Source organism: Plasmodium brasilianum (assembly GCF_023973825.1).
Source record: "Plasmodium brasilianum strain Bolivian I chromosome Unknown PB_00_15, whole genome shotgun sequence".
Taxonomy (NCBI): Eukaryota; Apicomplexa; class Aconoidasida; order Haemosporida; family Plasmodiidae; genus Plasmodium; species Plasmodium brasilianum.
The window spans coordinates 1-26,650 of record NW_027122932.1 but is presented as its reverse complement, the minus strand read 5'-3'; the positions used below and the strand labels follow the sequence as shown (position 1 = coordinate 26,650).

Genomic DNA, 26,650 nt, shown 5'->3' with positions numbered 1-26,650 from the left:
TTCCTTAAATAATAATATGGTATGAATATATAAAAGAGTTATATTGGATACAAATTTTTAAAACATCAAAATTTTGTTTGCGTATTAAATTTTAGAATAGAATTATTTATTTAATATAAAAACGTTCATCATATTGTAGGTATATAATGCATGTTAGATTATAATTTGTGCTATAAAAAGAATTTTGTATTTTTTTTTTTTTTTTCCGTGAATTGTATATTATTATATGCTATGCAATAATTTATGTTTTTTTTATTATGTAATAATTTTTTAAAAGGTACAAAATATAAAATATACTAAACTGTTATTAGAAAATGCAGAAAAAATATTTAATAATTATATTTCTAATATGTGTTAATGTACACATTCAAATAGACATATTCTTTCTATTCTAATAAAATAATATGTGTACGCACCAAACAAGGCATTTCATTTTTTGTTTTTCCTGAATAGTATTTATATCAAAAACTTAGAATTGTTCTGTTAGAATATTAGCTTATATATACTTTTTAAGCATGTACGAATAAAATTAGTTTTACCAGGAATTATTAATTTATATCTTTGTTTTTCTTGTAAATAAATTCATTGGTAATATTAACAAAAATATTTTTAAAATCATCTTCTCTTATTTGTACATTATATTTATATTTTATTTATGTAGTTTAATATTAGTTAAAAATAAAATAAAATAACCAAGCAAATAACCTTATATTTTTAATATATATACTTAGCAAAATTAACAACCTTGTTAATACAACTTTTAATGTTTTTTAATTATATATTTTTATCTTAATAAATATTAAAAGTTATGATATTTTATGAAGTCACATCTTTTCTTTATATGACATAAGCTTGTATTTAACTCTTGTTGGTTCAGGTTCAAGTTATTAGAAGTATATATTCAAAAATTGATAATTCAATTTTAATATGTAATGGTTACATACATGGTAGACAATTAATTTGCTTATTATGAAGTTTTACAAATCAAAGAAAAAATACATTTATTATATTTTGATTACACTTGCATAACAGTGTATTTAATAATATAATATACGAATTAATTTAATATTTATTACAAAATAAATTAGTAACAAAAATAAAAATTTCTTTTTATTCCAAATATTATTATGCAAATATATTAGTGAACCAAAGTTATTAGGATTTAGTATATTTTATATAGGAATTAATTCATAGTTTTTTTTTGTTTTTTTTTTTTATATTACTGCTAAAATATATATATATTTTAAAAAATAAAAAATTGAATAATATCCTTAAATTTACAAAATTTGCATTTAGAAATGTTAATATAAATAATATATAATTAAAAATTATTCCATTTAAAAATTATATAGTAGCGATAAAATATAAATTCTTATTTGCGCTTAAAGTAAGAATTTTTTGTGGATTAGTTCCTATGTTATATATTTTATTTTTAAAATATATTATTGTCCATAAAATAAATGCATAAATTTATGTATTAACTAATGTATCAGCTATCAAAAATATGATAGAAAAGGTCGTACATATTATAGTTTTCTTCATTTGTTACTACTATTATTATATTGTTATAATAATTAATAATTTAATAGGTATAACAAGTTTTCCAAAAATGTAATTCTTATGTTAAAAATATTAATAGAAAATTATCAATAAAAATAGTAATATTTCTCTTAAATATAGAGCAAAGCATTATTTATATTCTCTACGTTCTCTATATATTCAATATTTCGATATATTAAGAATTAAAATATATTGTTTTTTATTTTGTTTTGAAATTAATTAATAAATATTTACTTAATATTCTGTATTAAATTAATAATTTACATATTTTGTATATTTATTAATTAATTTAAATCACTTCATTTTAATTAATTTTATTTTTATGTACATATAGTTAAGATAAAAAATTTATAATATACATTTAAATTTACATTTTATTATCTCAGTTGTAAAAAAAATTATAGTTACATAGTTTTCATTATGTTTTTACTAAAAAATATGAAAAACAGATTAAATAAAAAGTAATTGTATATTTCATTTTTAAAAGAGTACCATATTTTGTTAATTATATTCTTACTTCGTGTGTTTCTATATTAAAGTTCTATATAATGGAAAAAAAAATAAAGTCACAGTTATTTATTAACATTCCTAAGTTTACCCTTTTAAGTTGGATATGTTATATTTACATCTATATGGTACGATATTATTATTTAAATATATTTGTGTTATTCTTGTTTTTTTTTGTTTTATTTTTGTAATTACTTTTTTTAGTGTGATATTATTTATTTTTTTGATATTCATTTCTTTTTTTGATTTTTTAGAGTACATTTAATAAATACTTGGATGAAAATTACATTTATAGTAGAAAAATTCATGGAACAACATATCGTATACTATCAAAATATAAGCAGTATAAATATTCAAGTAGCGTAAGTTTAAAAGAGGAAATGACAAATAATGGAATGAAGAAAAAAAAAGATATATCTAATAATATGGAAGGGTACACTGGAAAAAGAAAACATTCAAATGGAACTCCATTAGAATTTAGAGGAAACTGTAAATCATATATGAAAAAAAACAAGTGTATGTTTGAAACAAAAAAATATTCCCACTTTGAAAAAAAAATATTCAAAGAAATGGATTTTATGGATTTTCTTAAAAACAACAAGACAATTAGTAATAAGTCTTACAGAAAAATAATACGTAAAAAATGCGTACAACTATTTGTTTTATCTTTATTAATATTCTTTTTGTTATCAGTACTTCTCATAGTAGATTTATCATGGAGTTTCGTAGATGAACAAAATGGGTTGTGGGGTACAATAGGATTTTCAAGCATTTTAGAAAATTGGGGAAAAAGTGGTTGTTGGTTGAATGCAGTATATGAGTCGCTGAAAAGTTCGGACTGGTTTTGGAAGCCCATTGGAAAATCGTCTGTAAATGTCAATGAATTTTATGTATTAATAAGATTATTTAGAATACTAATATATGGCTTACCGTTTTTAATATTAGGTATAACACTTATATCAAGGGTTTTTTATTATCATAAAAAAGTTAAAAAATATGAAAGAATAAAGTTCAGACAAAGATAAAATTAATAATGAGTTACATACTTTTTTCTGTAATAAAATAATCAATGTGAACTAATAATTACAATATATATAAATATATATAATAAGCATATAAATAATTGCTTAATTCTTATATATTAACATACAGATAAGGGAATTTTTTATGAACAAGTTAAAAAAATTCTATCTTAGTTTTTTTGTGAATTAGAATGTTTTAACATATTTCTATTTGTAGTTTAAATTATAGTTTGAGCTTTAATGTAAATAATGGCTTCGGGTAAATTAATGTATTACAGTAAATTCGTATAAGTATATGTTTTTGTACGTTATTATTACTATATAAAAAGATAATTTTTACAATTTTATCACCATTTTGTAGTGATTTATATTTTAACTATAATAAGATGTCTTTTTATTTGATCCTTTTCTAATCTAAAATGGTTATTTGTTGATACATTTAAATAAATGTTTAATTAGGTTTATATTAAAAAAAGATGTATTACATTTTTCATATAACAATTAAATGCGAATGCATATTGTTGTATTGATACATATATAATATATAAGGAAATATTTAATAATTATTATATAAATACGTTTATTAATAATGTGTTATAGAACTTATTTATTTAAACGTCCTTTTAACAAACATTTATTTTTTTTTTTTAATGGTTTAAAGAGAAAATATAGATATATATTAAATCATTATTTTTATTAAATATATCAAGTTATTATTTTTTATTTTTTACGATATGAAATGATTATATTAATGAATTAAACGTACTTATATAATAATAGATAATATAAATTATTTTTTTTTTTTTTTTGACTTTCATAATAGTAAAATTTTAAATATATCTATACGTCACTAAAAAAGTGAATTATAGTTAGGTGTCAAGGATAAATATATATTTGTTCTGCATTCATCTAATAATTTGCAAGTAATATTTTATATTTATATCCTCTTTTTTTATGTATAAAAATGTATCATTTGAAGAGTTTTTATTATTTTAAAGGTGTATAAAAAAATATATTTAAATTACATTGACAAATACTAATACATTTATATTTATAATGTAAATTTTTAGATAAAATGATATTAAAAGAAGTATTATTTTTTTATTGATAATTAATATGCATATTATATTTTTTTTTTTTTTAATTAGATAAGTTTTATTTTAGTTTTATTAAAAAAATTTCAATATTTTATTGTAAAAGTTTTTATTAAGTAAGTATAATAATATTATATTAGAAATATTAATAAATTACTTACTGTTTAAAAAAAAGAAGAAAAAATCTATTATAATTTCCTTTGTAAAAGAAAAAATATTTTTATTACATTATAGACAATAATACTTAAAAAAAAAAATTAATTAGTCTAATTGCATAAGTGTTGAACACATTACCAGCTACAAAATAAAATATATTAGTATACATAATAAATTCATAAGATAGGATTAAAAGAAAGAATATTGGATCTAGAGGTGAATGATGATATAATATTATATTTATACTACTATATATATGTAGTAGCATAATTCATTTATTGTGTAAATATATATTAAGGACAAAAATATATTTTTTATAAAGAACTTAATTTATTTGTATATTACTGCTTAATTGAGTAAAATCATAAATAATTTAAAAAAATATGATTTATTTTTAAAAAAATAGACTAAAATATTGTTTAGAAATCATAAATATAGAAAAAACAAAAAACTTGTATTTATTTTTAAATGTTTAAGAGGAATATGTTAGAAAGAGAATTTATTTTTCTTAAATAATACCATAATACATATATTTTTGTTTTTAAACATTTTAAAAAGGTAATGGATTATATTTTATATGGCAATATTTTATGTGATATAAAACGTTAAATACTCAAATCATTGTAACATAAAAAGATAGATAAGGATGTTGAATATATGTTAAGGTAAAAGTATAAATAATGTAAAACTATAAAAATATAATTATATTAATTTTTGTAATATTTTAACATTTTCTAATTCTGTTTATTATTACCTTGTATAAATAATTTATTTTAAATATAACTACAATATAACCATATATTTCAGATTATTACAATAATATTTTGTGAGTATATCTTTTTCATAATTATCGCTGTTTAAGTTACACATATAGAACGCAAATATTTGGGTACAATATATTTTTTGTTTATAATTTTTTTAATAAATGATTATTGTTTTTATGTTTATGTTTATTTATTTTAGTTCACGTTTAATACTTGTTCCTGACATAACATATTTTTAAAGGAATATATAAAAAATAGCATATACCTTCTGAAATTAATAGAAAAATTACTAAAACATACATTTTAGTAAATTATTTTGTCTTATACTATTTTTTGTGTGCAAATTATTCATTATACATATTATACTTAATTGTAAATTCATTTCATTTGGAATATTCATTAATTAATATAATTGCATGCAATATTTCTATAAACATTTTATCTTTAACAACATTTTTTCGTTATCCTTTTTCTACCGTATTAGTATTTCTTCTAAATATATATATAATAAATAAAAAATTAAAATATAATGTACTCGAACATAGAGATTTTTCATGGAGAAATGATGGAATAAATCAAAATTAAAAATTGTAATTTTTAAAAATAATAGTACAAATATAAAGAATGAATTATTGTTTGCTTTATAGTGTCTATATCTTTATAGATTAGGTAGTATAGATTAAATTCATCATTTAAAAGAATTATACACCATAAAATATTGTCATTAAGGAGAAACTAATTCCCCTACTATAATTGTAATAATACACAAAGTTTTTGTTTTATTTTGTTATTATTATTTTTATAGTGTTATAATAATTAATGTTCTATAAAGTATATATAGATTTTCCTAAATACAATATTTACAAATTTAGAATTATTATTATGATAACAACCTTAAAATTATTAATTATTACGTTAATATATTGAAGAATATATTATATATATACTGCACATTCTATGTAGTAGATAAACTCAATATTTACATACAATATAAAAACCCTTACTTATTTCTTATTTTATTCCTAAAATAATTAATAAAAGCATTACCTAATTAATACACTACATTAAATTAAATATATATTTAATTATATACGAACAAATTCTAGTTAATTTATTTTTATAAAACTTATATTTATATTAATATAACATTATTAGTTATACAATATATTTCTAAAGTTATGTTACTATTTATATGTAGTATTATTAATTATAATTATATATATTTTATTATATTTTTATGAGAGTATTATAAAAAAAAAAAATTTAATAAATATAGAGCTGTTTGTTATTGGAAGTACATTATATTTTTGTTAACATTTTCCTTAATATAATATAGTATTAAAGATATATATAATAAGACACAAAATTAATATAAAAATATTTATTAAAATTGCTAAGTTTATCATTCTATCATGGATAAGCAATTTTAGTAATTATGTGGTAAAACAATATCATATAAGTATAATATTTATTATTTATAATTTTTTTGTTTTGTATTAATCATTACAATATTTTACCATTAGTTTATTTATTATTATTAAATATAATTATTTAATTTGAATTTTTAGTGTATATCTGGCAATTTTTTGGACGGAAACTGTAAGTATGATAAAAAAATAGATATAAAACGTTATATGTTATTGGAAAAATGTAAACATAACAAAGATTCAAATAATATACTTTTAAAAGAAAGATTCCCAAATTCTGAAATTGACAAACAGAAAGACTTATCTCATGATGAAAAAGTAACAAAAAAAAAAATAAACAATCAAAAAAAAGTTTATTAAATAAGTCGCAGTACTATACAGAAAATATGGATTATAATAATGAAATTTTTGATGGAAAACACTTTCATTTTGAAAAAAAATTGATTAAAAAAAGAAATTATGATGATTTGATTGAAAAAAAGAGGAGATTTCGTGGTATATCATTAAAAAATAAAATGTAGAAGCTATGGATTTGGAGTTATATTTTTTCTTTTTTCTTTGTCATGAATAACTTCTTCAACAGTAAGAAGAATGGGATATTTAAATAATGTAAACGAGAAGCTTATAGAACTTATAAAATTAATTGTAATGTTGGAAGATGTATACACAATACAACCCTATACTGGCATAATGGCCTTTGGGATACATATCACTATGACAGATATCCTATTTTTGATAAGAATTTAGAAGATCTCTTGCAATAACGAAAGGTATAAAAAAATCAAGTTGATGACTGAGTTAAATTTATATTAGAGAATATGTATATATGTGTAAGAACGTCTTTAATAAGTAAAAATAGCCTTAATATTTTCAGTGATATACTTAAGAAGCATATATATAATTCTAATATATTATAAATGCACATGTTCTTACGTGGTCTCTTTGATATCTAACAATAAAACATTATATTCATTTTTTCTGAAATTAAATATTTTAATATTTTATAATTTATATTTTAAATTAATTTGGTAGCCTAATATAATTTTATGGAATAATTTGTATATTTGTAAATTTATATATATTTGTAGGAATATTTATGTTTTTGTTTTTAAATGAATATATATTAGCATATTTTATATAATTTTTGTAGATCTGTGATAATTTATATTTGTACTAGTATATGATTCTTTATATTATATATCTGACTCTATTATAAATTGACTATTTGTTAAAATAATAAGAAAAATGTAATATTAGTTTTAAATTAAAAATAAATGAGTCTTGTTTTGAGCTTAATTACAGGAAGCCAGTATATAGAGATTAATTTTTATGTATTTAAGTATTGATATATATTGCTTAGTAAAAAACATGTTTATTCTATAAAATACGTTTTGTGTAATATATAATATAAAATATATTAATTTTAAACGCCTTTTTAACTGATATTTTATTTTTTATAGATTTAATTAATGTACAGTTAAAAATGTATAAAATAAAATTATATTTTTTAATTATGCTTATAACTTCTTACTAATTGAGGGATTCAATATAATAACATGTATGAAAGGAGTTAACACCAATTATTTTATTAATATTCCAAATTGGAGTGTTAATTAAATTTAGTGAAAATCTATTAAATATATATTAATTTGAAATTTAATAAACTTAAGTTATATATTATGAATTTATTTTTTATGTTATTCTATGATTATATTAATGAATTAATTTTAATCATATATTATTATTAAATATGTAAAATTCTTTTTTTTGGGGGTGGATTTGATTTCTAATAATTGTACAATGATAAAAATACAATATATGTATTTGTAAAAATCTAAATTATCATCAATAGTAATCGAAATAAATATATATTTTGTACAAGCATTTCATCATATGTAGGTATTTATTTATATATTTGTACTATATTTATGGTCTTTTATAAATATATAAGTAAATATTTAGTATTATTTCAAAAATGCAAAATGATACATAGTTTATATTAACTAATAAGAACTCAGTTATATTTAAATTCTCATTTTGTAAATGAAATAAAACAAAACAAAAAACACAAACTGTTTTCTTATATACAATTCATATTTACAAATATATTTTTGGTTTAGATGCGCGAGTTAGTATTCAAGTTATTTCTAAGAACTGTTCAACACAAATTAGTGTAATTGTGTTTTTACTATAAAATGAATGTATGTTATTATTATTATTGTGTATGACAAAGTTGTAATATATAAGTTTATACGTACTTTTAATATTTTATTAGTACTATTACGTAGTTCCTCAATTAATTCTATTTTATAGTTATTACTTATATGTGCTTAATGTAATAAAATGTTAAGAAAAAAATATATGTGTTTTTATTTTTTATTATATAAAAAAATATATAATTGAAACAATGATATTCTAATAATTATGCAGTTATGCAAGTATTAATATATACTATTACTTTTATTTAATTATATAATATTAAAATTTCTTCTAAGTATATATATATATTTATTTAGAAAACGAAATAAATAATAAATTATATAGTAGAATTTAAAAACAATTCATTTACAAGTAATATGAATTAAACTTAATTTAAAATCGTAATTTACAAAAATTATTATATAAAAATAAAAAATTCTCATTTATTGAATTTTTAAATATATATTATATTATATAATTTGTAATATCTTGTAAATTATATTTTTCTAAATACATTATAGATTATTAAATAATTAAAGCGCCACAATTAATATAATATAAACTGTTGTAGTAACTATGCTTTATTTAACCTTATTATTATTAGAATATTATAATAATTTATATTATATAACATGAATTTCCAATTTTTGAAAACAAATGGTTTTTAAAATTAGAATTATTAGAATAAAAATATCGCTAAAATTGGTTATCTAAATACAGGGAAAATTCATTACCTATATTCTCTACATTCTATATGCTACTACATGAAATATATGTTTGGAAATATTTAGTAAACTTATTTCTATTTTAACATATTTATAAGTTATCAATAAAAAAATATTTAATTATTGTTCCACATTAAATAATTAAACTATATTTTTTAAATATTTATAAATGTATTCAAATTATTTTTTTTTAATAAAAAATAAATTTTTAAAAGCAAAATAAAGATAAGAATTTTATTATATATTATTAAAGATATTTTTCTTTGTGTCTGCTGTAAAAGATATTATATATATATATTTTTTTTTTATCGCACCATAAATACATAAAAGAAAAATGAAAAAAATACTAAATATATAATTAATTATTTTTTAATATTAAATGAAAATTATACTATTGTTTATTTATTCTTTCTTGAATAAGTTATAGTATTAAAATTCTATATCATAGAAAAAAAAATGATGATACTTTTACGTATTAAAATTTATGCGTTGATACTTTTATCCGAAACATACCATTTTAAAAATGACGTAGTATGAAAATATTATTTGAAAATATTTTGGTTATTACCATTTTTAGTTTTTTATTTTTGTTAATAAGCTTTTTTAGCATAAAATATTTCATTCATTAAATGACAAATGTTTACTTTGTTTTTTTTAGAGTATATTTAAGATGTCTACGGTTGATAACTACCAGATTGAAAAAAAAATAGATGAAAGCACATATAGGATACTAGCAAAATATAAACAGGATAAGGAATCATGTGCTGTATATTTACAAGAATATATACCAAAATATGTATCAAACGACAAAAGGTACATATCTAATAATGAAGAAAAAACCACAGAAACAAAAAAGCAGTCAAATGGAAGCGCATTAGTGAATGAAGGAGGTCATAAGCAACATATGAAAAATAAATCTTTTATGTTTGAAACAAAAGCATATTCTCGTATAGAAAAAAAAATATTCAAAGAATTAGATTACTTAGATTTTCTTCAAAACAACAGAACTATTACTAATAAGTTTTTCATAAAAATAATATTTAAAAAATACAAAGTACGAATTTGTTTACCTTTATTCATATTCTTGTTTTTATCAATCTCAATAATATTAGATTTTTCTTGTGGTTATGGAATTATTGGGAGATTGATAAAAGTACTGAGAAACACACTTGGAGCTAAATGGTCAAAGCCTTTAAATTTTTTTTTGCGGAAACTCAATTTAGACTTTTTGTGGTATAATGATACGGTTAATGTTATGAAAAGTGGAAATCCAACTCCTATAAATTGGACTTTTATAACTAAACCTTTTCTAATTTATATAATTTATTGTATACCTCTCCTATTACTGGGTATCACCATTATATTAGGAATTTTTTACTACCATAAAAAAGTAAAAAAATATCAAGAAATTAAGTTCAGGAAAAGGTAAAATCTATAATACGTAATATGTTAGTTTGTGTAATCTTCAATATGAACTGATATATGTATTATCCTTATTGCCATGCTTAATAAACATTCCCATAATTTCATATATTTTATAATTGAACCCATATACATGTGATATTTTTAGGGTACAATAGTTAAAGTATATGTTCTTAGTTTTTTTGTGTATTTAAAATTTTCCTTTTTTCTAAACATGTATATTCTGCAATTGTTACAGAATTATTAAATATACATCATGAATTAGAATATATATGTGAGTATGTCAATGGACTCTTATGAAAAATATATGTTTTTATATTATAATTCATATATAATAAGACAATTTATATAATTGTCTTTAAATAGGGTGTTAATCAATGTTTGAATTATAAAATATTGTACATTCTAATTTTCAATATTCCAGAGTAAAACTATTATATATTGACTAAACTAAAAATATTTTTTGTTATTTTTTGGGTAAAAATGAACGTAAATTTTTTTATTTTTAATGAAATATACTGAACATGTTTTGTTCCCATGCATGTGTATATACGCATGTTTTGTTATTCACTTTAAAAAAAAATAATATCATATTAAAATATGAATGATCTATAATAGTTTACTATCTTTATAAAATTAATTATTTGATATTAAAGAGTTAAATTCATATATAGCATTATTATAATGATTAAATAAATTATCAATTAATATTTAAAAACTATTTTTATATATATTTTATTGAAAATTTTTATATAAATATATTATGAATTTTATGTATATCCTATGGCATTGAATCAATAAAATAACGATTTGAATTTAATCAGATATTATTAGTTAATATGTCGAAATTTAGTTTTATTTTTATGTTTATTTCGTAATAGTAAATTTAGAAAAATACATTATATTAGGGTAAAAATAAAAATTTTAATTAAGCATATTAAAAAAAAATATATACAGTTGTAAAAACATGTAATTATTTGTAAATAAAGAATTACATATTTGTGCTCTTTACACACATTCCATAAATATATGATGTAAGTTGTTAAAATAATTTAAAATGTATATAATAATAAAGTTTATATTAATTAATAATTTCTTCAAAAAATAATGACAATTTTTAAACAAAATAAATGTTAAGGAATATTTTGTTTTAATATATAAATTGTGAATGCGTAATATTTTTTATATTTGTCATATATTTTTAAATAAGGTATAATCCAAAATTTAATCTATTTTTTTTACCATTTTGTTAAAAAATTTAAATAATATGTTTCTGCTCTCAACCATTTTCGAGTAAATCTAATAAATAAAATTCACATATTAAATTTGATTTTTTATATTTTCTAATCAAACACATAATATATCTTTAATATATGTTTTAGTTACAATAACAGAATAAATTTAAAAATATATTGTTTACTCTCTTAAATAACGCATAAATATACCATTTTTTATAAATGTATACTTATATATTAAAGATCATAATAACATCATATATAGAAAACTCTGTATGAGAGAGAAAATATTTATAATTATTGTTTAAATGAAAAACATATATATTTATATATATATTATTAACATTAAATGTTATTTTATTTGAATAGAATATCTTTTTCTATGAATATAATATAAGCATATATATGGCATAAATTATTGTGATAATATATTTTTTTACTTTTACATTTACAACTATATTAAAATAAAATAAATAATTGAATTAGAATCAATTCTATTTTATATGGTATTTGTTTAATTAAAGGCAATGTAAAAACTGAGAATATCGATACTTATTTACTTAAAAATTTGAGAAGAAATATCTAAATGCAATTTATTAAAATTGTTTCATTTTTTTTAAGTTATAAATTAACCTATATATTTATTGTTATATTGCTCATAATAATTTGAAATATACATGAATTTAAAATTCTTTTAAATTATATATTATAATAAAAATGATTTATGAATTTATAAAAACTGTTTAAAATATTTTATGAGGTTTATACAAATATTCTATCAAATAATATTAACAGAATTATAATTATATACTAGACTTTGAAGGTTTTTACAGAAGCGCATGTAAATATAAGATACTATGGATAAATCAAAGAACAATTTGAATATTTCTATATTTTTATATAATTATTTTAATTGAATATAGTATGAAAATTATAGAAAAGGAGCATTACACATAAGAAGTTATATGTGTTGTAATTATTTGTTCGTTTCCGCGGAATTCATAGAATATATATTTCAAAGAACACTATAATTAAAATATTATTATTTATTGTAATTATAAATGAAGTGGTCTCATATTATTTTTGATTATGTTTTTTATGGTTACTTTTGTGTCAACAGATATTGATATATATAAATTATATTTTTATATCATATGAAAACAAAGTTACAGATATTTATTATTTTTAGTTGCACTGACTTTTAAACAGGATTACTATAGTAACGCACAATCATTTTATATTCGTCTAAGACATTTTTCAAATTTAGATAATATTATAATTTAAAAAAATGTGACATTTCGAAAAAAAGTAGTACGTTAATTTAAGCAAAGCGTATAAAGTATATTAATTAAAAAACAGCTGTAAACGATATTTAAAAGGAATCTTTTTAATTATTAATTATAGAGAATTACAATACACAAAAATTAGCATAGGAGAACAAATATATAAATAAATAAAATATAAATCTATGAACAAATTACATATATATTATTAAAGTATTATATAAGAATTCAATTCATATATCATGAATTTTTAAAAATATTCTTTCTTTTTATTTTTACATTTTAATATATACATACATATAAGTTACTGAACTATCATATATAACCATATGAAAAAAACAACATATAATACACTCTTTTAATAAAAGTGTTATATATAAAATGACATTATATGTCAATATATAGCATTGTTCTAATGTCATAATAAGCTTTTTTTTTTTTTAATTATAACGATAAATTGAAGAATATGCATATAATACAAGGTATAAACATAAAAAAAATTTCACTTTTTTTCTTTTATGTATTTTACAATAAAAATTTAGTAACGATTGATTTTTTCTTGTTCTTTTAGATTTTTTCTCATATCTATTATATACTTCGATGTGTATATTTTAATTTCTGTTTGATTTTACTATATACATATTGTTTCATTTTGGAGTCTCTTCAATTTATATATAGAGTTTTATCTTTTTTTATTTCATTTTTTTTGAACTTTTTTTATGTATATACATGTATGAATGAGGATATAATATAAAATGTACATGTATATATATCCCTAAAATTTTCTTTATTTCAAATTTTCATTTCTCCCATTTATCTCATTTTAACCTAACTTTTTGTCTTCCTTTTTTTTTGAAGTTAGTATGTAAAAAATTAAAATAAAAAAATAATATATTAATAAATTGTAATAATATTTCCTTGTGTATAAATTTTTAAAAATATGATAAATTATAAATTTAGCTTTACAATTGTAAAAATGCCAATGTATGGTAAGTATAAGATAGAACTGTTATAATAATTGTATTAATGTATGTAATACTAATTGGTATACTTATTTTATTTTTTTGACTTGATGTATTGCTTTTAATTATAGGCTTAAATATTAATGAAATGTAAATGCATAAATTCTAATAAGTATAAAATATGAGAATTGAGGGAATTATCGCTGTGTACATGAATTATACGCTTTCTTTTTATAGAATAACTATATCTTTATAAAGATAAATTAATCATCCTGAAAGAAGGTTATGTTAAAAAAGAAGGAATAAAAAAGGAAATAAACATTATCTGATAAGGCCATGGAAAATTGGCTCCAGCAAAATAAAAAAAAGTAAAATATAATAAAATATGATTAATACTGATACACAATGTATATGTATAGTTGGACATTTTAAGATAATTTTTTTTTTCCGTTTTTTTTTAAGTTTAAACAGGAATTACAAAGATGTTTTTCTAAAAAGGAAAATGGATATACACACAAGTGTTTTATGAAAAGGAGACAGAAATAAAATGGTTGTGTATCTCTTTACAACATTTTCCTAAATTATTTTTTCTTTCCTTAGCATGAATGAAAGGGTGAAAAATAGAAAAATTGAGCAATTAATTATATAATTTGTTGGGAATTAAAGATACAAAAGTTGATAACTATTGTTTTCAAAAAATTTATATATGTCATCTATTATGATATACCATGTATATATACATTGGCGATGAACATACATGTATGTTAATGCGCATGGGCGCGTGCCTATATATAAATATGTATACTTACATAATGTAATGTATCCATTTATATATTTTAATACATGTATATTTATACATTTTAAAAGACGTATTTTTTTTTTTAAACTTGAAAAATATATTGAATTATTTATCTATATTTATAATACGGTTGATAGAGGCGTGTTTTCCTGCGTAAACAGACGGTACATAAAAATAATAATAACTAATAAAACAAATAAAATATATTTTTTACAACTTCATTTATCTATTTCGTTTTATGAAATCATTATTGCAGTTCCTTTTGATGGATGAGCTTCATATATATATATATATATGTAGATTTTTTTTTATGTTGTACCGTACATATGTGAAACGAACGAAAGATCTCATAAGAAGAATACATCTATAAAGACACCAAAGTATATTAAAATCATTTAAAATAAAATATATCGAATAGGGTATTTATCGTCATTAAGTAATTTTAAGTATATAAATAAATGAAAAAATATGGGTTACCAATTTCGTTCATGTTGTGTATTCTCATCGAATATCATTATTCATAGATCTATGCTTACGTATGCATATAGCATGTTTATATATATTTTTTTTTTTTTTCATGTACTAGCTTTTCTTGCGCGTGTTAGATTGTTTATATTGAAAAGTCATAACAGGAAGCACGTAAATAAATAAATATATATATACAAATGTTGTGTTTTGAAAATTTATTCACTCGTTATGTCTCTGACTACCTTCTGATGTTCTCCCGTTTTAGTTATTTGCATGTAATTGTATGTTTATATGAATAGGAAAGTATAAAACATATGATAAAATTCTTATGAACGAAAAGGAGAATATCAGCAATGCATGAAGTTTATTGAAAGAGATGCTTTCTTAATATTGTTAATAATTAAAACGATTAAGAACAAAAATATACATTAATCGACCTATACAGGAAGTTGTTTAAATTAATTTGTAAAAATTAATAATTCAAGTGTATCCCTATTCTATATCGCGTCCAAATTGTAAACTTTTGAATACATTTATAGATAATTTTTTTAGAGGGTTTTTTATATTGTACATTTATTGTAAGAACTGGGAAATATGAAACAAGAATGTAAAAAATGCAAACGTATAAAGACAAATGTAAAATTTAATTTAGTCTAAATCGAAGTAGCACCCTTTATATATGAATATATGTATAAATATTCTGACGTGAAATTACTCGTAGATACCCATGTTTATAATGTTCTACACCAAAAAATAAGCACATTAGGAAATGTATATATGTATTAATGCAGACTGCATATAAACAACTCTGGCATGTAATTATGTATATAAATAATTAATTCATTTACAAGATAGAGCAGAATAGAGAAAATTTTACTATTATTTTTGTTAATTTTTTTTTTTTTTTTTTGGTTACATATTTATTTTTTATATTAATATATTTTTAACAAGCACTATTTTGAAATAAAAATTATAATGATAAATTCATATTACAAAACTAAATGCCAAAATATTTTTATTATATATATATATATATATATTTTTTTTTTTTTTTTTCGATATTTTATTTAGGATATATTCATATGTACTAATATAATTCTACTTATTAGAATGAAATATTAATAGCTCCTTAAGAATATAATAATTTATAAAATAATTGAATTAAATGAGTGACTTATATTCAGATTTATATCTTATTATTTATGTTATATTATATATGACGTTAATTATTTTCAATAAATATTACTTATATATCTATAATAGACGATTAATATAAATATTTGTTATCGACACTATGTAGCTAATATATATTTGAACCAAAGTTAGTCTATTATTGAAATGCATAATACAGAAATTACTTATTTTCTTCTTTCTGAAACTACATGTATATAGTTAAAATGAGTAAAATATATATAATGAAATTAAGTTATTCATAATATAATATTTAAGTAAATTTTAAGGATAAATTTTATTTGTACTTATGACATCATTATATATAGATGATTATTTATACATTTGTTATTTAATGAATTTTTTCTTTATGCTTTTACTAGAAAATTAATGGAAACTTAGATATATGGAAAAATATAATTAATTTATATTAATGTCTAAGAATTTTTTCAAACACTACACTTCCTTTTAAAAATATAAATGTATTGCAATAGTCATTTGATATATATATATATATATATATATATATATATAGTTCATACATGTTTAATAGTTATTTTACTAATTTTATAAGCTATTTAATGTTATAATTAAAATATTACTCTCTATTATGTATATAAGGATTACTTATATAAGGATAGGTTATATGATTTTTTGTGAATTTTATTTATGAGCTTTTTACAGTAAATACCTCTAATTTTTTAAAACTGCTCTATTGTAATTTTAAAAATAAAATTAAGATTAATATTACTATTTAATTTGTTAAACTTGAGGTACATACTATTGAAAATGTATTACATATCCAAGAAAAATATTAAGAATTACATTTATTAGCATAAATACAGCTAAAACTCAGCATCTTGAATTTAATATTTGTAAATAAATACAAAAGAAATATTGGTCTTTTTGTTAATGAAAATTGTAGTAAGAACATTAATTGTTTTTTTCTTTATAAATATATAAAGTTATGATATTTTACGAAATAATATTTTTTATGCATTTGATTTATATACATACATAAGGATTTTGTACTAGGATTATGACTAAAGGAAGGATATTAAAAAATTTTCTTTAGTACAGTTTTAAATTCAAGGGGATACGTTAGTAGAATATTATTAATTTGTGTATTACAGATTTCTACTAATGAAAGAAAGATTAAATACATATATTACATTCTTGTTACAATTGCTTAATTGTACTACGTAGGAATCACTTAACAATTTAGTATAAAATAATTCAATAATCAAAAAATATGTATTTTTATTCTTGATTGAATTAAACTAATACATATTTAGATTAAGAACTTTTTGATTCTATTATATTTTATAATATAATTTATGTATATCGTCACTTTTTTTTCTTTAATCTAATTTCATCAAAATACACATAAATATATATATATATATGTAAATAAAATAAAAAAAATTATGTTTGTAAAATTAAAAATCTTTAATTTAAAAATTATAGTATAAAATATATATAATTAAAATTTATACTGTAATAATAAAAGATGAATCTTTAATTAGTCTTAAAATATATATTTTATCATATATTATTTATTGTGTTTATTATTTTAAAATATGTTATAAAACAAACAAGAATGCATATTTTCGCCTAGTAACTGAGGGAGGTAATATTAATAACACAGAACGATATGTCATATATTGTTATTTTCATCTATTGTTACTATTATAATAATAATTAATACATTTCATGAAATAATAAAAAAATTTCAAAAACATAACTTATATAAAATAAAAATTATTAATTTGTAACATTTATGAAATAGTAATTATTCTATTACTATTAGGATGAATTAATTATCTATGTTATATATTATCTATAATCTATATACACTCTCTACATATAAATATTTAGAAATATTTTTTTATTTTAAAAAGTTTTAATAATAAAATTTTTTAATTACTACACTATATTACATAATTATTTTATTTTTTATTTTTGAATATTTTTCAATGAAATAAGATTATTTTATTATTGAATAAATGATATATATTAAAATAAAATTATGTAAATAATTTATTATATGTTCTAAAAACTTTTTTTGTCCTTGTAATAAAATGTATTACACTTAATATATTTTATTAGGTATTTACAAAGGACTATCAAATTTAATATATAGAAACTAATAATGCATTTTATCATTAAAAATATATTATATTAATATTGTTAATTTTTACTTACTTTATATATTAGAATATTAAAGACCTTTATTATGGAACATAAAATTAAGTTATTCTTGTTTATTAAAATATATGCTTTCATAGGTTTAACTTGGATATGTGATCTTAGCAATAACGTAATGAAAAAATAATATATAAGGAAATATTTATTTTAAATATTCTTAGTATATTATTTTTATTAATACTGTTTTATAACATAAATTATTTATTATTTAAATTAATAATACATTAATTTTTTAGGGAAAGTTTAACAAATATTTATATGACAACTACAATAATGATAGAAAATTAGGTATAAAAAAATATCGATTATTAGCAAAATATAAACTAAATAAGGATTCAAATATTGCGCTTTTAAAAGTGGATTCACTACATAATGAAAGGTGCGAAAAAAATTATGTATCTAGTAGTGAAAAATGGGCTAACAAAAAGAACAAAAAATTTAATAGAAATTTATTAAATAAGGGGCAATATTATACAGAAGTTGTGGATTATAATAGTGGAATGTTCGATGGAAAACATTTCCATTTTGAAAAAAAATGGATAAACAAGAAAAATTATGATAATTTTGTTGAACGAAATAGAAGAGTTTGTGACATAGCTTTAAAAAAAATAAAATTTAGAAGTTACGGTTTCGGAGTTGCTCAATTTTTTATTTTTTTGTTGTTTGGAGTAGGATTAGCAGTATTGCCAACATTCCCGTTTTGGAGTAGTATAAAGGATAATATTAAAAGTGCTCCATTATTAGGTACTTTGTATAAGACTTTAGATGAGTTGAAGAAGCATCAACAATTTTATATTTATTTAGCATTATTTAGCGTAATTATGATTACATTATCTGTTATGCTTGTTATTGGAATATACAAGATCTTAAGAAATAATGAAAAATATAATAAAATTAAATTAATGACGGAGTAAAAGGTATAATTAGAAATATTTATTTTTCTGTAAAGAATTCCTCAATGTGACGAAATAATTTTAATAATTTCCATTGTACTATAACTGAACTTGGGCACGTGAACTTTTTAATATATGATAATTGAAATATATGTTTTACTTTTATTTGTTTATTTGAATGTCTTATTGTTTTGGAACTTGTATTTTAATTATATGTTGCATCATAGATAAATATTACGTTATAATATATATATTTGTATATTTAATTATATTTCTTTGGATATATAGTTTTATGCTTCAAAATGAATTATAATTGTACAATTCAAACAATTTTGTGGATGTATTATGATATATATTTGTAATAAACTGTTGTTCTTTTTATTTCATATATTATTGTGGTCTAATTTTATTATTTATTCAGGTTTTTAAAAAAATTAACTATTTTTAATTAAAAATATATGTGCCTTCACTTATATTCTACATGAGGAAATGAGTGTTTATTGGTACATTGGAAAAAAAAAAAAAAAAAAATATATATATATATATATTAATAGAAAAAGACTTAATATTTATTATACAAAATTCAGTTTTTGAGAAATATTCAGCAGAACATATTTATTTTAAAAATAATTCAAAGTGCTAGTTTTTTTAGCATTGTGTAAAACTCATGCTATAAATGTATATAAACACAGTCTTTAATAATAAATTATTTATAAATGCTTAATAACTTGAGGATCTTAAATATTTAAATTAAATGAAGACATAAGAAAATTTATAATTTTATTATTGTTATTAATATTGCAATTAATTCAGTTTTGTTAAAATAGCTTAAATATATATTATACTGAAAATTAATATATAAACGAGCTATCTCTTTAATTTATCTTTTTGTATCATTAATATATTAAATTAATGAATTAATTGTATTCAGATATTTGTAGATCATTTTATGAAATACTTTTCTTTTTTTTTTTAATATTATTTATTTATCCGTCGTATAACATCTCATTGATATAATTAAAATTTTTTTTATTTAATTAATACAAATTTTGAATTAACTACAATTACCATTTATTATTTCTTAGAAACAATTTTATAACTAATGAATAAATATATTACCAATAAAAAAAAATTATAGGTATTTTGTTCTCGTATAAGACAGAATTTTTATTTTTAGCAAAAAAGGTATGTTGAAAATGCCTCTTCTACAATTACATTGGTTAAGTAATTATATAACTACAATATATAACTTTTTGATTATAAGGATAAATTAAGAATTACCTTAACTCATTAATAATATGCATTTTAATCATATCAATAATTATATTTTTTGTTTTTATCTTAATTCAATAAACCCTTTATTATGCATAATTATTGATGGTAATTAAAAAAAGAAATTGTCCTTGTAATTGTATACTATAAATTATAATAGTTCATGCTGCTCATTTTTAGTAATTATTTTCATTTTATTAAAAGCTCTAGTAATCTTTAATTTTATATTTTCATTCTTTTATTTTAGTATTTTTTATTATTTACATATGATTCTTTGAAAATTTTTTATAAGTTTACTAATTATTTATAAAGATACATAATAATCATTATTTTTCTCCTTTTAAATGTACGTATGTATAAAATATCACCTATCATATACTTTCTCATGAAATAATTATTAATATAATATTATTTATGGTTTGTCTGATATATTTTTTCATGTATTAATATTTCTTTTTCATTTACAATGTAGATAATTATACTTATATAAAGATTGACATATGTTATATGAAAGTGCATAAAATATGATTAATACATTTCTATTTAAAAAATATAAATTAAACTTTTATTGTAAATTAATTAATTTATATTAACACATTGTTTCAGAACAAATGCTAATTTACTTTTTTAGTACATATGTTATTCCCTAAGGTATGGTTACATTATAAAAGGAAAAATGTATATTATTTATTCTATATTAGTATCTTTTATTTAAATATAAAATGTTAAAGAATAAAAAAATGTATATTTTTACATACTATTAAGTATAAAAATAAAATTCTCCAGTGCTTTTAACATAATATAAGAGCTTTTGTATAATTTTGCTCCTTATAGAATACTTTATATAAAAAACCTCTTCTAAATAAAAATCTAACCAGAAATTATTAAGTTCATTATTTACTCTTATAATTAATAAAGAATTTTAAAAAAAGATAAAAATATCATAATTTATTAATAATAAGTGCATAATGTTCTTTTGAAAAAGCTTGAAAATATCCAAACGTTTATCATGTTGTTGATATTAGAGAAGTAGCTGAAATCGAGATATGGCCATATATAAATATAAAAATATATATAGGAAAAAAAAACGCACAAATAACGTAATATGGATGTACATATGAAAGTACTAGATAAATACAAAATTGATAAATTAGTGATGAGCAAGAGACATTTCTTCGAAATATATGTAGTATTCCTTGCAAAATGTAAGAAAAAAACAACTATGAATATTTTAGTGAGTTTAATTTGAATTTAAAAAATTAGTTATGGAATATTAATTTATTGTTCAAATATTAAACGAACTATGGAAAAAAATGATCATGAAAAAATAAGGGAAATTACATACTTTAAAGAATACACAGAAAGATTAAATAAGAAAACATATAGATATAAATGTGCTTAAAAGAACGTTAATAACTGTAAATACAACTCCTTTACATTTTATAAAAGTAATGTAAAAATATACATGAAAAAAATGGATAATTCAGGAAGTACTCATGATGGAATAATATCCTAAATGAATGATTTAACTAATTGATTAAGATATATAAGAGAGAAATACATATAAGTGGTAACGGAGTTCAATAAAGTATGTTAACGACAATTATAGGAAGTTTCGAAGATAAATGAGTTTTTAAAGAATTACATAATTGTAAAATAAAAATACCAACGGAAATATTTGTAATGATATATATAATAATATTAAAAGAATGCATTAATAAAGCATATACGTTGAACAAATAAAATTTTTTTATATTTACCCATCAAACATATGAAGAGAATAGAATATATTGATAAAAATTAAAATCTTTCAGATGCTTTGGAAGACATAAAGGAATTATTCTAAACATAATGAACAGAAATAATTTTATATATATATAATTGAAGAACCCTTTGTCAAGGTGAATATATTTTTGAAGTGTGATAATTGTAATGAAGAGTTAATTTAGTTTAAAAAAGTGAATTTATATAAATTAAAAGGAAAGTTACTATTGAAAAAACTATAAGGTAATCGAGAAAAGTATAGTAAGGTGTATGTATAAGAAAATATTCGAACGGAAAGAACATAAGGAAATTATAGTATAAATTGTCTATATATGGTTCCTGATGAAGACAAAATAAAAAAAAAAAAAATTACGACTAACATATGTAAAAACGTATGCCTAAGAACTGAATTATTTGGGGGAAAGGTACTTTTAATTATGTTTTGAAAAAATAATAATAATAATATTATATATATTTAAAAATTACTTTATATTTTGAAGTTTATTATATTGTTCATCAGATTACATTAATATTTCTTTTATATATATATATATTTTATAAAAAATAAAATAATAAATTAAGAATATAGCTTTAAAATATTTTGTTTACGCTAAATAGTATAAACTATATATTATTTAAAACAAGAAATTTAAAAAATTATTAAAAAAATAAAAAATTATAATTTATATACCATTAAGATATAAATAGTTTTTTACATTTTGTTGTATTTTATAGATTCAATATTTTAAATATATTACGGACTATTTAAGAACGATATTTTTATAATTAATATATCATATAATGCTATGCAAAATTTTTGATTTTTATATTTATCCTTATTATAACTTTATTAATAAAATGACACAATAATAATAGTCTTTTCTGATATATAATATTTATAGAATAATAATAATAACAAAACATTGTAAAAATTAGTCATCATTTCAATGTAGAGAATGGCGTATTACGTATATTATATACGTTATATATTCTACATATTCTATATTATTTACACGTCATATTCTACATCATCTCAATATTTAGAAATATAAAGAACTTTTATATGTTTTTTTATTTTTAAAAGATCTAATAGAAAGAACTATTTAATTATTCTATTAAATAATTTAATAATATATTCTGAATTATTATGAATACATTAAAATACTTTTGTTTTAAACAAAATTATCTTTTAAAAAATAAAATTAAGATAGAAATTGTATAATATATATTTAAAGCTATTTTTATTTTTTGGTATTGTCAAAAAAAAAAAAAAAATTATATTTATATATGTTGTGTTATGTATTTAGAAATAAATGAAAAATAATAAAAAAATAAATAAAAAATTCTCCATTGTCATTAAATTAATATTATAATAATGTCAATTTATTCTTTTATGGATATATTAAAATATAAATAATTAGACTTAAAAAAACAATAATGAATTTAATTCTATTTATTATAATTGTCGCGTTTTTCCTTTTAACTTTTATTTGCCAATTTTATGATGATTTCGTAAGAAAATATTTTAAAAATAAATTTGTGTCATTCATGAATATTGTATGCTTTTTTTTGTTAATACTTTTTGTTATAATGAAATTAAATTTTCTTTTAAATTACGAATATGTGCTTTAATTTTTTAGAATACGTTTAACAAATATTTGGAAGAAATGCACAATTTTGGTATAAAAATGGATGGAAGAAATTATCGATTATTGGAAAAGAATTCGCAGAATAAACTTTCAAGAAGTGTTAGATTAATGCAACAGTTACCAAATAATGGAATACGAGAGAAAAATGATACATCTTATTACGAAATGGGCGTCGCAAGACAAATGAATCTATCAAATAGAGCTTTATCAAAAGATGAAGAAGATAATAAACAGTCTATGAAAAATAAAACTTGTATATTTGAAACAAAAAAATATTCCCATTTAGAAAAAAAAATATTCAAAGAGCTGGATTATATTGATTTTCTTAAAAGGAACAGGACAATTAGTGATAAGGTTTACAAAAAAATAATACTTAAAAAATACGGATTACGACATGCTTTACCTCTATTAATATTCGTATTGTTATTAATATCACTTATATTGGATTATTCTTGTTCTTACGGAATTAAAAGATGGTTGTTTAAGGCATTGAAACTCTTATCACCTGATTGGTTCAAGAACTTACATAAATTTCTGAGAACTTCTTATTTAGGTAATTTCTTAAAGTCTATGGGAAAAGCAGTAACAAAAACGGTAACTACTAATGGTGGTAAAAGTAAGACTGTGAAGATCATAACTGAATCTTATGTAAGCAGTTTTATGATTTATCTAATTTATGTCTTACCTTTCATTATATTAGGTTCCACACTTGTATTAGCGATTATATACTACCATAAAAAAGTTAAAAAATTTGAAAAAATTAAGTTCAGGAAAAGATAAGTAAATAAGATTATATATTTATTTTTATAAGGAAATAATTTATATGAAGTAATATCCGCAATATCGTTATTTATATATTTATTAAAAATAACTATAATTAACTAAATTTTGCAATTACTCCTACATATACACGCCATATTTTACACACAAAAATAAAATACATTCATATCTTTTTAGTGAATTTTAACGTTTTAATGTATTTGAATTCTTATCATAATGTATTTTTTATGTTAAATATATATGTCATAATAAATATATTTTTTTCCTATTTAGATTCATTTTTATAAAAACCCTATACTTGTACATAAAAATTAATATATAATAGAAAATTTCAAATGATTTTATAGAATTTTTTTGATATTTTTTATTCTAACTAAAAAGTGATTTCTATAGTATATCTTGTTCTAGTACAAAATTATTATTTTTTCAGGTTATTAAGAAAATATATTATTAGTTTTAAATTATCAATAAATGTATGCTCTTTGCTATATAATGAAAGAAAGTTAATATATTTTGTTTTGTTGATATGTATACATATTTTGTTTTATAGTAATAAAATTTTATATATGTCTGTATGAATCTATGTTATCATTATTGGTAATCAAAAAATATATATGTTTATTATTAAAATATAATAATATATATTTAATTTTTTTTTTGAACATATTTTCTATTTTTCATGCATATAACGATAGGAAGAAGGAGCTACTATAATTTTAAAAATATATATAATTATGAATATATTTTTTTATTCAAAATTAATAATGCATTTATATTTATAACGCTAATATCTAAATAAAATGAAATTTAAAAAACTATTTATTATGTATTTGTAAATAATGCATAGGTATATAACTTTTTTTTTTTTGGTCACATAAGTTTTATTTTGTTGAATTTATGAGCCCTATATTTTTTGTACAACGCTAAATTATATAAGTGTAAGGTATATTATTTCATAAATGAATGTTTTATTAATAATTTTCGTGACTGAATTTTACATAATAAATATTTTTTAATGGAATCATATGAAAATTACAATATAATTTTAATACGCATTTTAGATATCACATTTACTTGCTCTTAAAAAGTATTTTTTAATTATTAAAATAATACATGCATGTTTTTTTCTTTGTAAAAATATAATAAAGTGATAGATAATAGTAGTGTTATATATGCGAATTAGTGTGTATAGTGAAAGGGAAGAAATTTATAATAAAAATATTAATATAAAATATTTATATGTATTTTATTTATATAATATGAATTATATCTGTATATTATTATAATTTTT

General features: G+C 18.5%; 4 protein-coding genes across 4 annotated transcripts; all 4 read left to right on the top strand.

Annotated features, from left to right (window-relative positions):
* Positions 1–2,108: 2,108 nt before the first annotated feature.
* Positions 2,109–3,092, top strand: MKS88_000292 (uncharacterized protein; the record flags this gene model as incomplete). Its single annotated transcript, XM_067219275.1, has 2 exons — positions 2,109–2,195; positions 2,322–3,092. The coding sequence occupies 2 exons, from the start codon at positions 2,109–2,111 to the stop codon at positions 3,090–3,092; spliced, it is 858 nt and encodes a 285-aa protein (XP_067070383.1).
* Positions 3,093–9,910: 6,818 nt separating this feature from the next.
* Positions 9,911–10,883, top strand: MKS88_000291 (fam-l protein; the record flags this gene model as incomplete). Its single annotated transcript, XM_067219274.1, has 2 exons — positions 9,911–9,985; positions 10,113–10,883. 2 exons carry the CDS (start codon positions 9,911–9,913, stop codon positions 10,881–10,883), a joined length of 846 nt encoding a protein of 281 aa, XP_067070382.1.
* Positions 10,884–19,029: 8,146 nt separating this feature from the next.
* Positions 19,030–19,915, top strand: MKS88_000290 (uncharacterized protein; the record flags this gene model as incomplete). Its single annotated transcript, XM_067219273.1, has 2 exons — positions 19,030–19,113; positions 19,238–19,915. 2 exons carry the CDS (start codon positions 19,030–19,032, stop codon positions 19,913–19,915), a joined length of 762 nt encoding a protein of 253 aa, XP_067070381.1.
* Positions 19,916–23,262: 3,347 nt separating this feature from the next.
* Positions 23,263–25,359, top strand: MKS88_000289 (uncharacterized protein; the record flags this gene model as incomplete). The annotated part of the gene is made up of 2 exons (XM_067219272.1): positions 23,263–23,355; positions 24,571–25,359. 2 exons carry the CDS (start codon positions 23,263–23,265, stop codon positions 25,357–25,359), a joined length of 882 nt encoding a protein of 293 aa, XP_067070380.1.
* Positions 25,360–26,650: the final 1,291 nt, after the last annotated feature.